Consider the following 13,680-nt stretch of genomic DNA (forward strand, 5'->3'; position numbering starts at 1 on the left):
CTCAGACAATGAATTTACCTGTTTCACCAATTTAAGAACTTGCCTGCAATGCCTTTTTAACACACTGGCAAGTTCAAAGAGGTTAAAATATTCATCTGTTCGCTCCACAATGTTTGGAGAAGCATGCAAAAGAGATTTTATTTTCCTGTATCTCAAATGGATCTGTCAAATACTTATTGCAAAAGATTGCAATAAGTCATCTGAATTTTATCATAAAAATTATTTAAGTCTTCTAATGGAGAACAAATAAGATCAAAGGAATGCCGAGCTACCAGAACAATATTAATAATAAGTTCCTTTCTTTGGTGTTCTACTGCGTAGAAAGAAACTTCATCTTGTACTCAATAATATTTGTTAACAGATAGTGACTAGACACCATCCTAATATGCTGACCCTTTTTTGGGCCATGCAGAAAAGTGAACTAAGTCTTTGGGCCCTTCCAATTTGATAGGAAGAAACACAAGGATAGAGAAGCAGTAGTTAGCAAAGAGCATTTTGAATCTGTTATCCATCAGAGTTTTGTTTCCCTTAATCAACTAGATGCATAAATACTTGCTGTTATTGATATTTATGCCAGTGTACACTGCTTGATAGTAGACTCACAAACACTAGTATCTTAATACTATATTCTTACTTTCACATCTGCAGGTTATGGATACAAATGACTATCACTAATTAGAAAATTCTAAAGTAGTGAGTTAGTGATTCAGCTATATTATTAAACCATATTTTAATAATTAACTTATCAAAATCAGGTTAAATGAACCAGACAGGATGAAAAATAATTATAGCTTACGACTTCAGCAGATTAAGTTATTCTCATAGAAAGAAGGGATGGGGCCATAAAGCTTTTGACATTTTTCCAAACTGTCTGTAAGCAAACTAGAGAAGCTGATATCAAGGGGGATATAAAGCTTGTTGGAATATTACATGAAGTTAGACAGAGAAGGCACTTTAAAGATTGCAGTCATAGAAAACACTGCTTAAAGCCATGAAGACAAGCAACTTTAAGAAATTACACAAGAGATCCGTAAAGGGAAATATGGAATTACTTGACATCTTAAGATGTGCAAAACCTGGTAAAGACTGGAAGCAATGACGGGGTGTCTGTGTTGTGGAAAGAGCTTTGGCTCTTTTTTGGAATAACATCCCAACCAACCATGTGCTGAACGTGGCAGCTGTTGAGAAACAGGGAGGCACTGTGCTCAGGTACCTGAGAGGAAGGAGAGGCTACAAGTTCCATGAATGAGCTCTTGCACGGGCTCAGCAGAAGTGATGACTCATGTGGACAAATATACTCTAGTTTGGGGGCTATCAACTTCAAGAATGATGTGGACTAGCTGAAAAGAATCTCAAAGAGCAGTGTGATTAAAGGCATAGAAAACATTATTTACCAGGGAAGATTAAAGGAATCAGGTGTTTTCCAGCCCACAAGAATATAGAAGGGGGGGGGAATTTATTAACAATATCAAATTCTACAACAGATTTCTTCAAAAAGTAAAAGGAATTTCTTTTCTATGACTAGAGGGAAAAAAGTTAATGTCCTTCAATTGCAATAAGAAATTCCTTGTCTAGCTATAACAAAAAAATGATGCCTAAACTTTCTACAATTCTTATATTAAGGACGCTGAAGCAATACAACTCCTAGAAGGCTGTGAAATATTCATTTCTGCAGGTTTTTAGAACCCAGTTAGATAAGCATATATCAGCAATGATATAGGAATAACTGTTTCTGCCTTAAGAACACATTAGACATCTTTCTGAGATCCCTTGCAGTCCTATGGGTCTATGATAATCAAAATTTATCTCTCTTTGCTTGCTGATATGGAACCTCTCAACTTTAAGAAAGTCATGTATCTCTTATGACCAGCTGCTATATTTCAAATATGCTTTTTTAATCACTGCCCTTCTGGGATGATTTTCCCATGAACTGCTTCAAGATGTGATGCATTACACTCCAAAATATCCTTATTGTTTACAAAGGCTCAGTAACACTTCACTTGCTAGTGTGCTAATGCTGTCATATGAAACTTTTGTAGATACTACCACCTGAATTTCCACATGTATGACTATCCACTTTGTTTCAGTTAATGTGTTATGTTTTGACTGCGTGCTCTTTGGGGCAGGGTTTATCATTGAGCTTTTAATTTCAACAGCGCTAAGTACAATAAAGTCTCCGCCATCTGTGAACATTAGCTGCCATGGTAGTACAAACAATACTGACACAATGTGTTAACAAACCAACACAGCAGGGTGCCATGGGAAAGAGCTGAAGATCAGTTTCAATGCGACTGGCCACGCAGCAGAGAGTGTTTGCAGTTGGTTTGGTGTCACTTCAGTCTGGGCTCTTTCCGTGGAAAATCCTGCGTCAGCACTGGATGCTGGTGGGTAGCGCACAGCTCCTGCTCACCCAGAGAATGCATGGCCCTATTGATCTGGGTCTTCCTGAAACGACTTGTGGGCCCCCAGAAAGATCATTCAGCTGCCCCTCCTGTTTGGCCTGGCTTTATTTCATCAATGATGGACTTTTCATAGCCACACTCTTCTTTGGTTTTATTTTAAACTTGTTACAGCCCTGGCAAATTATTTGTGTTTTGCAAAGTACCCTCCAATTAAGCAACATTAATGACAAAGAGTAATATAGACTTTGGTGGGGGGGGGGGGGGGGGGTACTGAGTGTATTCCAACCTTCTGGTTAAAGCTGGTTATAATCCCACCTTCCCCTGAAGTGATTTGATCTCATGAAACATCAAGCAGCCTAAGGAACAGTTTTTTGGATGGAGAGATTTTTCTGTCATTTTGCTTTGGGTATTTTGAAGTTGTAGCATTTACATTTGGCAGATACCCCCATAGATCTCTTTCTAAAGTGCCTGAAAACACTTATACTTTTCACACTCTTCTGTTTAAATTCCTTTCTGCCTCTGTGAGTGCAAGGGAACCATCAGGATTATTCCCTGCTTTCCATTTTTCTTCCAGCTGTGTGTCAGTATACCTGAGTCCTAATTAATGGGTGAATCCTATCTCAGGGGTTGCATTAACTAAAATAATACTCATGCTGGCTCAGAACAAAAGTCCATTTCATTTGGCAGTGCTTCTAAGGGGGCAGTGCCTATATCAGCCCAAGAACATGACAGGAAACCATAGAATTAGCTCCCCTGCTGCAAGGATCTGAAGCTCAGAGTCTTTCAGGGGCAAAGCCATTGGTTTTTTTATACTTTCAAAAGTAGCCCAGGAGTAGATTTTAGTATGCTGTCCTACACCTTAAGAAAAATAAAATGGGTGCTTCAAACAGAAAATTCTACATGTAATTTTAGAGACTATAAATTAAATACAGCCAGGATCATTCCTACAACACAAGGAGGTCCCAAAATTTTTTTCCCTACCCAATCCTATTATGATTCAAAAGCAGACATGCAAAGGGCTCAATGATCAGGAAGTCAGTAAGATACAGAGCTGCTCACTGCAGAGCCTACAACTCAAACAGGAGGTGACTGTCAGAAGTACGGAATTTCCACAGGCAGTGTGCGCTCTGCTTGGGAAATGAACATGGTGCACTCAGGAAGTTCTCTAAGCACCATATAAAATTAAGAATTCTGAGTGGAATAAACAGCAAATATAGCTGTCAGAGGTGTTTGTGAGCAGTAATATCTGAAGATGGAACAGGGCGATAAATGGAAAGCTGCACTCCTGAGTAATAAAACCTGTTCTGTTCACTTTTACACATCAGTGACCCAGAAGAAGCAATCTGCAAAATGGCCATAAATTTGGTGATTAAACAAATCTGGGCAAGGACAGTCTAGCAATATGAGAGTTAAAATTACAACAAACAACAATTTAGATGGAAAAGGGATGTGGGGTAGACGTCCATATTTAATTCAGCAGTAAATAGGTGACGTAGAGAAAGCTAAGAATAAACAAATGATAAATCTAAAATACTTTTAGGACAACACATCTGAATATTGGAAGCGTGACAGAAAGCAAAAACTAAGTCTTACGTGTGTATATATTCAGATAATTTTATCTAGAAATAGACCAAAGGGGCGCAACTTTACAAAGTTACCACACATACCTGTTTCAACGAACTTAAAAGCCAGGCAGAACACGCAATGATACTGCGCATCATTGAAGCGCAGTAATTACGGATTTTCCTGTGAAGTTTATATTCCCTTAAGGGTGCAAAGCTGACAGAGGTGGCCGAGAGCCAGAGGCTGGGAGCAGGACCGCGCGTTCCCCCAGGCGCACACTTACCCGCAGGGGCGGTAGGTGAAGACGATGTAGCTCTCCTCGTCGCTGCGCTCGATGAAGGTGACGCAGGTGTGCTTCTCCCAGTGCCGCATGGCCTGCTTGAACATGGCGCGCTGCGTGCCTGCAACGGCAACCCCAGCCGGTGAGACCACGGCATCCCCCAAACGCACCTTCCTCCTCACAACAGGACTGGGAACAAGGGCCTGGAAGCAGGCAGGGAATCACAAAGCCCCGTGCGTCCCCGTAGCCGCACGTATGGCGAGATTCCAGCTAAAGGGATGCTAAAGGCATCCTAACAGTTCATCCCAACAGATGTGCCTGCGAGGGGGCTAACCCTGCCTGACACACCCCAGTAAACATAAATCCTGCCATAAAGATCATGGCTGTGTTACACCAGAGGGAGACAGCAAAAGAAACACAGCGTTGCTTATGTGCCTGCATCAGCACAACATTCACTGAGCAATTTCCCAGGTGAAACTATCAAGTGAACCACCTTGGGGGAGAGGAAAAAAAGAAAAAAACACACAAAGAAAAAGAACAGGCAAAATTGACTAACGTTACATCATAGCTATCTATTTAGTAGAAACAGAAAAATTTTTTAAAATCCTACAGCCTTCAAGTCTGGACACCAGTTTAATCTAAGCCATGCAAATAGGCATACTGGTAAAAACGCTTGATTAAAATAAGGCTGTCATGACCAGTATCCCCTTTTTGCATCAAAATCTCTCAGAAAACAAATGATCCACCAAAAGTGGGAAATTCAGAATTTGATAAAAGCACACCTTTGATTTTAAAGCACACATTTGACTTTAAAATGAGAAATACATTCAGAAAAGGTCAGAACTATCCCCTAGATGCAGAATCATCCAGGCCAACTCTCAGCACAAAACAAAACTTCAGAGAGAAGAGCAATGCAATTTCATTGTGTGACAAAAGACAAAGCTTACTGACATAGAGGCAACGTGTGAGATTATATCTGTGTTTCTTCTGAGCTGAAAATCCACAAAGAGTATTATCTGACAAGAATGTGCTAGCAGAAATACAATCACCTTACAAGTTAAAACATAGGATAATTAAACAAACAAACAAAAAAAATCTAACCTTTTTAAAACTAACAAACAACAAAACCTGAAACTTTGTAAAAATAACAAGTTTAAATCACATCAGATTCTAAAAAATAAAGGTTATTCCATCCCATCTTGCCCTTTTCTTTTATCTTTAAGACATTTTTTCTAAGCTTTAGAATTTATCTTTCATTATGAAAAAGGCAAAATCTTTAATATCGTGCTTTCATTTAGTTTCCTACAGTTATTTCAGAAGACTAATCCTAATGCAAAGGTCATATTTGGCACAGTACTATGTAAACACCCAAACTGAAAGCCTGACTGGAGCTGTTGGTTTGAAAGGAATGGCTCTGGTTTCTCCAGATACAATGTGTGAGCATTTGCATGTTTTTTTGCTTCCCTGTATTATCATATACAATGAATAAGATGCTATTTCATATATCTTCCCTTATCTCTTTGCTTTCCTTGCTCTGTTTTTCTTTTAAATTGTCTCTTACATCCACATTGATATTGACCTGTTTACTTTTTCCAAGGATAACAAATGTTTTAACTTTTTCTACAGCTTTCTGCTAAGAATTTTATATGTAGGGCAGCCAGTCTTCCTTTTTGTCATATACTGTGTCTGTGTGTACTCATCTGAAAACCAAATTGAGGAAGGACAAAACACATTTGAGTCAGTTTGTTAAGTGAAATCAGTTTAGAGGAATACATGTCACACCAGTTAAATTGAAGATATTCTCATGCTAAATATACTGCATTAAAAAAAAAAAATCCTTGACATTGCATTACTTAGGCTCATGGAAACAAATGTGCAACAAGAAATATTAGGTAAAGAAAAAGAGCTTTCCCTCTCTAAAATGTTGCTATACATTTTTTATTATGTAGCTTGCCTTTGAAAACAATTAAGTATGACTAATATTTTTCAAAACAGATGTACTTCAGGCCTGTTCCAACAGAAACCCTTCTACTGACTTCCATAGCATGACTTCACTTTTAAAAATCAAAAAAAAAAAAAGGCAGGTAATTTTAAAAAAATTATCTTTCTTCTTTTCACTCAAAGCACAGAGCTTACCAGTGAAATTTCCACCTATTACATATGGAATGACACCACCTGGCCATATTCTTTCTGTTCGTGACGTAGCAGCTCTGGGAAATCGGTTTTTCTCATTTTTCCCTGAGAATTTTACAGTAGTTCTTCCCTTAGATGTATTATTTTGCTCAAAACCTGCAATGATAATTAAAACACTGAATGAGATCACACACACATGAAAAAGTAGAGCAATTCTTTTCTAGCAGGTCAAACTTAGATTTCTTGACACCCTTTCAAAGCAGGACACGGCTGTTACATGACAGTCCATTATTACATAGTTTTCTGAGAAAGACATGAAGTCTGAACCTTTGTATTTTTGGAATATATCGAGAGTAACAATCTTGCACATATGTTTATCAACTGGAATGTGCATTGCGTAAGTGCAACAAAATTTTCTCATTTAATAAAATTATTTAAGAAATCACACTCCCTGTGGTTTTGGTGGTGTTTTTTGCACTTAATTTTCTCTGGATTTTGTTTTGGTCTGTTTTTTTAAAATAAATGAGGATTTTTCCAGCAAAGAATGTCAGAGTTTGGACAGACTCAAACTAATCAAGACATTCACTATCCCTTTCATTTTTATTGTATGATCTGGAAAAAGCAAGTGCAATTACCATCTTTAAAGCACTGGACAGTAAGAAATCATACATTTTTTCATAAACTAGCATTTGGAACCCCATGGGTAGGTTTTACTCATGGCTGGAATTTCTTTAGAAGAGAAAAAACTGTCTACTGTTTTCAGGGATGCTACCACCATTCATACCATTACAGGCAAATCTTAATCAGCTGAAATTTATGTGAGAACAGAAAAGGAAAAGGGTAGTTAGACAAGGACTAGGACACCAAAACAGGTGCTTCTGAACAGTTTGTAAGTTGGTTTGTAGATCTGGCCAGTTGATCAAAATGGATCCCTCGAAAAGTGCTTAACAAACCCTACTCAGTGCAGTTGAAGCCTTTTTTCTTACTCCTGGTGGAAGATTACATTTTCCCTCTGTGAGAATCCCCTGTGGTACCAGCTGCACTTGAGTGTTAATGACCATGTCAGAATTGGGGAGGATTCCAGGGCAGAGTCATGGTAAGGAATGTCGGCATAGCCCCAAGGCTGAGAGAGCAGCAATTGGAAGACAAGGCAGAAGCTACAGCACAAGGCAGGGAGGAAGCTCTGATAATTGGGGAAAAAAAGCCTGCCTTTGTGACAACCAACATGTAACTTGAATTATACCAGGAATTACACAGAAAATTCCAGGGTTTAAAAAAAATAGCAAAACAAAACCAAACCAGGTAAGGCAAATGACTCATCTTTGTAATTAAATGAGTGTGTAAATGAGAATTACACAACAAATTACACACAAAGTGTCTACAGTACAGGCAGACTCTTTACCAAAAACTATTTTTACACTTAGTATTCAGTCATTACTGAACCACAGCACACATTTACTTAAATGTTTTACCATTCCAAATTATTTTTATTTGCGCTCTTCAGAGGTATAGGCAAAAAATTTATTCCAAACTGCACCCAATAGATGACAAGAATTTATGCAAGACTAAAATTTTAATTCTCCTTTAACGAACGAAGATTATGTATCAAAGCACCTCTGTAAAGGCAGTTACCGTGCTCTGATTAACACAATGCGGTGCAATCGCAATGGATTTGCACATAATTTCCTTTTTGAAGAGAGGTTTCACACAACATTAAAGTGATGTCTTCTTGCATCAAATATAGAGTGTAAACTCAGCCAGAGTTAGGGGGGATTCCACTTCTATGTGCTGCTCAATTTAACTACATTCATACTGACAAGAGTATGATTAATGTAAAAATACGCTTGTTCAGCACAACACACCACAAATGCTTCACAGAATGAATCATCAGAATGCCCCACCTGGAGCCAGGAAAAAGCAGGAAACAAACTAAATTAGCAGCTTTGCAGCATGGTCTACTTGCAGTGAAAAGACACTGTATTGACATTAGTTGAGCCCATAACTGTGAACACAGTCATAAAACAAAGCTAAGTAATTTTTAATATAACATTTAAAACTATGTGTTTTAGCTTTCAGATTTCATGCTGGAAGAAGAACTCTAAGAAAATGGCAAAAAGAGCTAATCTCTTCATTGCTATTCTTGCACTGATAATTTGTTTATGCCAATAGTAATACAGAAAGGCTTTAAAGTGTTAAAGGCTTTAAAGTGTTTAAAGTACTACCATCATTAATGTTCATGATACACTATCACATCAGGCAACTTGCTAATTTAAACAGCGAAAATACCAGAGCCAAATCTTCTTATCCTCTCTATAAGCTGATAGAGGGCACTGCGTTTTTTTGACATTCCATGTTCTCCAAAGCCACCTTTAAAAAGAAAAGAAAAAAAAAAAGAAAGGAATTTCCAAAAGTTAAAACTGTGGAATTTTACACATACAGCAACCATATTAGTCTAGAGAGGCATCCTAAAAGAAGCTTCATATTCTTTGATAATTTCCATAAAAACATTTCAAGTACTCTTGATAATGTGATAAAAACACACGATTAGCTGAAAATGTTTCTAATATGCATTCCATGAATATAAGCCAACATGTCTTTGTTACTCAGGCAAGTCATGACAATTACATCATCTAATAATTATTTGGAGCTTTTTTCTTCCTGGTGACCTTGACATCCTCAGAGCCATATTGACTGACAGCTAAAAAGGGTTACTCTCAAAGAAATTTCCTGAATGCATTCCATAATTTTCTCATTTCAAGGGAGAGGAAGGAGAAAAAGCAAACAGCCAAAGTTTCATCAGAAAACAAACAAACAAACCAACCCATCAAAACTTAATATGGTTGATTTTAACATGAAGTATTTGTTTTTCTTTGCTAGCATGCAAATAGAGATGTCAGTGTGCTTTTAAGGCCTTGAAACATCACATGCTGGTGTATATTACAGTAAGACTGGGCAGGTATATATACATATATGTAATTACAGCAGTCAATGAAAAAATAAATTACTTCCTATCTTAGGTTAACATTTACCATGCCATTTACAGAACTATAACACATTTCTGGGTTTACTGCATCTGGGCCTGCTACATCCTCCCTTCACACATAAACCTTCTGCAGCTACAAGTGGCTTTTCAAGCATCAGTAAACCAGAAGCAATAACACTGACTACACTACATGAGTCAATTAAATAATTCAGAATTGTTCTGAAAGCTTTGTGATTTTAGAGGTTTGCAGTAAGTTGTATTTTACAATTCACGACTTCTCATAGGACAAGAGAGTTTGTAAACTACCTTAACTGAAAAAGTAAAAAGATACAAAAAACCAGACCACTGAAACCTCCAACACCACTAAAAAGGCATTTCCCAATTTTCTATAAAAAATTTTAATATCTATGCAGAAAATCTATTTTTTAAACAGCAACTTAAATTCATATTACAGATGAGAAAATTCCATATAAGGCTGCTCAGAGTGTGTGGCTGCTCAGTGAATAACAACGTGCCTAATTATTTGCATTATGCTGTCACATAGCTGCTGGCTCCCTTGAGAAAAATTTTCCAAATTTTTAAAAACATTTTAAATAGATGAGGTAATAGATCAACACATTCCTTTCCAACAAGTTACAGGGTAACTATAACATAAATTGCAAAGGATAGAACATTGATCATCATTAATGTAATTGTCTCTCATGCTCACATTCATCTTATAAAATAAGGCTTATAGCTAAGCATTCCAAATAAATATTTTAAAAATCATTATAAGCATCTGTTATGTCATAGATGAAAGCCCCTAAAGAATCCATTAGTTACTTAAGTGTTATACTATATTTTTAGGGGAAAAAAAACCCAAAACACTCTTTTGTCTTATTGCAGTCTGTGTATTACATTGAGTGAAAAGCCAAAGTCTCTCACTTAACTAACCTGTCTCTAAGCTAACATACAGCCTTGCCAAACCATATAGACTAAAAAAGTTTTAATCCCTATTCACTGCATCTTCTCATAATTCAGGCAGGATAAGGAGGATACTTTTGGCAGTTTGGACTTATAAAACTACACACATAAATGTTATCAGCTTTACTGGTTTTTCCTGTTTAAAGTAACTAAGCATTTTCCTTGTACAAAATGAAAAATAAAATGACAGAGCCATACTCCAAGAAGCTCACAGATTATCTGACCCTACAAATCCAGGCAGATAATCCTCACAAAAAGGAGCAGTCACATCATGTGAATCACAGCCTGTGAGCCTCAGGATTTTAATTAGAGTTGCAATAACAACTGTGACTCTGCCACCTCCTCTTGATGGTTTACAACCAAGCATCTAATCCTTTCACCTGATGTCACCTTTAGTCTGTGAAAATCTACAATAGAAAGTGCTCAGAAATCAAGCTTACAATTCATTGCCATTGTGTCTGTAACTAAGACTAAATTCTGTTTTCTAGATTACAAATATCTAGCATTGCTTTTATTGCTTTTACAGTTGCTACCTAATACTAATGAGGTAGTTGGCATTTTACTCTTTTGGAATTAGGGGAGATGAGCACACAACTCCAAGTTTACACATGAAGAATGTTGTAAATTTAGGAATATAAATTACATATGTGAAGTGTAAAATTGACTCCTCTAACGCTCTCTTCGGAAAGATCAAGAATGTTGAGGGTTCACTGAGAGCAGTTATGAAGTCATTAACTTAGGAGAGCTTTTCTCCAAAGTTGAGTCCCACTGATCATCACAACTGCATCGACTCTTTTTGTGCAATAATGGTAGAAAAAACTGATGCAAATACATTGGCAATACTTAACAGAGTGATTCAATATCCTGAACAGGATATCATCCACAAGGAAAGATAAAGTGCATGTCACAAAACACATAAGAAAGGAAAAGCTAAGTGTTAGAAAATGAAATATAATTTTAAAAATACTTAGAAATGTGTACTTTTGTGTGCAAATTAAAAAATAATAACAACTTTGCAGTTAAAAAGTAGAAAAGCAAAAAGAAGTGAGTCAGCAAGCCAAAGAAATCATTTGACTGGATCCACTTTAAAGGGGAAATGACTGATGTTGTTCTACATTTTTTCAACAAAACTAGTGCCTGAGATATCTTCAAAGGCAATTAAAACTATTTGTTTGGAGGAGAGGTGAGCAGAGAGACCACTAATTCTAAGATATAGTCTGGATCTAGATGTGATCAAAAGTTTTTCTGTTTTGGAAAAACGAGTGGATGAAAAAGGAGATAAAATAAATTTTCAAGTTGTCATAAAAATACTTTAATCACAGCATCTACCTAGAATGAACAAAATTTTTTTAAAATATATGGATATTGAAAGCTTAAATTCAAAATTGCTTCTTTGGTCTGAAAATTTTTTCCACATATCAGGAATAATTTATGGAAGCTCAGTTCAGGCATAAATAAAGCGTGCTTAACAGAAAATAAATTCCAGTAATAAATTTTTACATTTTCTAATAACATTTTTTCAGACTTTTTCTCAGTAAGTTGGCTTTTTTTGTACCATAACCTGAAAGTTTACAAATTCTCAGTTATCAATTTACTCATCACAGCCTGAAAGCATAAATATTTTTAGACATTAGACAGACATCCATTTAGGCATGGATTATGTTTTCTGTCTTGCAAACAGACATTTACACATTGAAAAAAATCTCTTTATCTATCTGTCTGAATACCCAGCTGCCTCTGTTAATCAGATTGCAGCTTCTGGTGCTAATGCATGTATGTTAACAATAGCATAGAAATGTGTATTAAAATGTCAAATAAATGGCTGGTTTTTTAGACAAGGCATATCTAGCAAGGATGATGAACACATTCTAGTGTTTCCTCTAGGTCTGGGTACAGAACTGGATGAAACAGTAAAAAAAGGGCAAAAGGAGGGGTTGCAATGCCAGGCTTCCAATTTTGCCTCCAGGATACCACATATGTTCTCCATGGCGTGTTTGGGCTCTGCTATCAGGAACTTTCAGTGATGAAATCAAAGCTTTGTACAATTTCCTTTCCCACATGACCACCTGCAGAGCAGACTCTAATCTTCCTACCAGTTTCTGCTCCTCAATTCAACAAGACATTTTTTAACAGAAATGCTGGAATAAAATTAAATGTTTTGCTTCTCTTTTCCCTAATGTGAATCTATAGCTCTTGTTTAATAACTTTCCTAAGTGTAAGCTAATGTTATCCAAGACATTATACTGACTTTCCACATTCAAAACACAGATTGCCTTCTGCACAGAATTAACTAACAGGAAAAATAAATTAAAACAACTTTGAAATAGCATACCTGTGTTATGGCCAAGTCTTTCGTTGGAGTGCTGTGTGAGGTCAATCGTCCTGTCAATTTGAAAGATTTTTAAGTCTTCATCATCTAAGGCAATATCTCCCCAAAAGACAGCTTTAAATAAAAAAGAGCTTAATTTAATTAAAGAATTATTTGGACAATAAAGCCAATCTGAAGAATATAATTCTATGTTTACAACCTTTGGGAAAGTTCATGACAAACATATATTTACATCACATATATTTCCTTACTGACCTACATTTTTATGTGGAGAAAATAAGAAAACTACCTAGTAAAAGACTAGTAACTTATTGCAGAATCCTTGTCTGTTTGGTTTCCTTGTACATTACCTAAATGCAGCAACTTAAATCTAAAGTCATTCTAGTAATAATATTTTAGCACGTAGTGTTCTCTATGTAAATACAACAAAGCGTAAAAGACCCTGAGATGCAAATATTTGAACTATGAGTAAAATATATACATTTCTGAGAAAACTGAACCTTTACGTTTCCTAACATCTTTCTCAAAGCACTAATTATTGAAGGAGTTTTTATTATGTTTCAGTTGCTTTATATATTACATTATGTTTTGCTCAGTTAATTAAATCTATCTGTTTTCTGTTAAACTGAGAAAAGAAAAACCCTTTATTTTTTATTTTCCCCTCAGTTTATTTGTATGCTTTCCCTTTTATGGTTAATCTCACAAAGGATGTTTCCAAATTCTTTATTTTCAAATCTCCAATCTCTTTTTAATCCTCCTTTGGCCTTTTTGGTGGATTTCTTCTCTCTTTCTTTTTCTTTTGCTCTTTTCTTTCAGGTTTTTTCTTTTCCACTTCTTTATAGGTAACTCATCTTTCCCAAGCTGCTTCTACAATTCAGTGGACCATGATACAATCCCACTTCCAGGAATGTGGAATCTATAACCTCAAACTTTCATCTCCACCTATTTTTTGCTGAGATTTTATCCTGAGATCTCTCTGCCAGTTCAAATGTAGCATTAAAGCTGAACTCAACAGCCATATTCTCAA

At 36.3% G+C, this 13,680-nt stretch overlaps 1 protein-coding gene across 2 annotated transcripts in view; it reads right to left on the reverse strand.

Moving 5' to 3' along the window:
* Positions 1-13,680, reverse strand: part of TLL1 (tolloid like 1) — a gene marked incomplete at both ends in the record, with an annotated part of 122,996 nt that overhangs the window by 55,176 nt on the left and 54,140 nt on the right. Inside the window, 4 exons of one of the 2 annotated variants that reach the window (XM_084204237.1) lie at positions 4,249-4,366; positions 6,382-6,534; positions 8,665-8,745; positions 12,657-12,767. In XM_084204237.1, the coding sequence (XP_084060363.1) occupies positions 4,249-4,366; positions 6,382-6,534; positions 8,665-8,745; positions 12,657-12,767 (463 nt within the window). Of the gene's footprint in view, positions 1-4,248; positions 4,367-6,381; positions 6,535-8,664; positions 8,746-12,656; positions 12,768-13,680 lie in introns of those variants that run through there. The other variant, XM_084204238.1, reaches the window with a different exon arrangement.

Source organism: Fringilla coelebs (genome assembly GCF_963513975.1).
Source record: "Fringilla coelebs genome assembly, chromosome: 4".
NCBI lineage: Eukaryota > Metazoa > Chordata > Aves > Passeriformes > Fringillidae > Fringilla > Fringilla coelebs.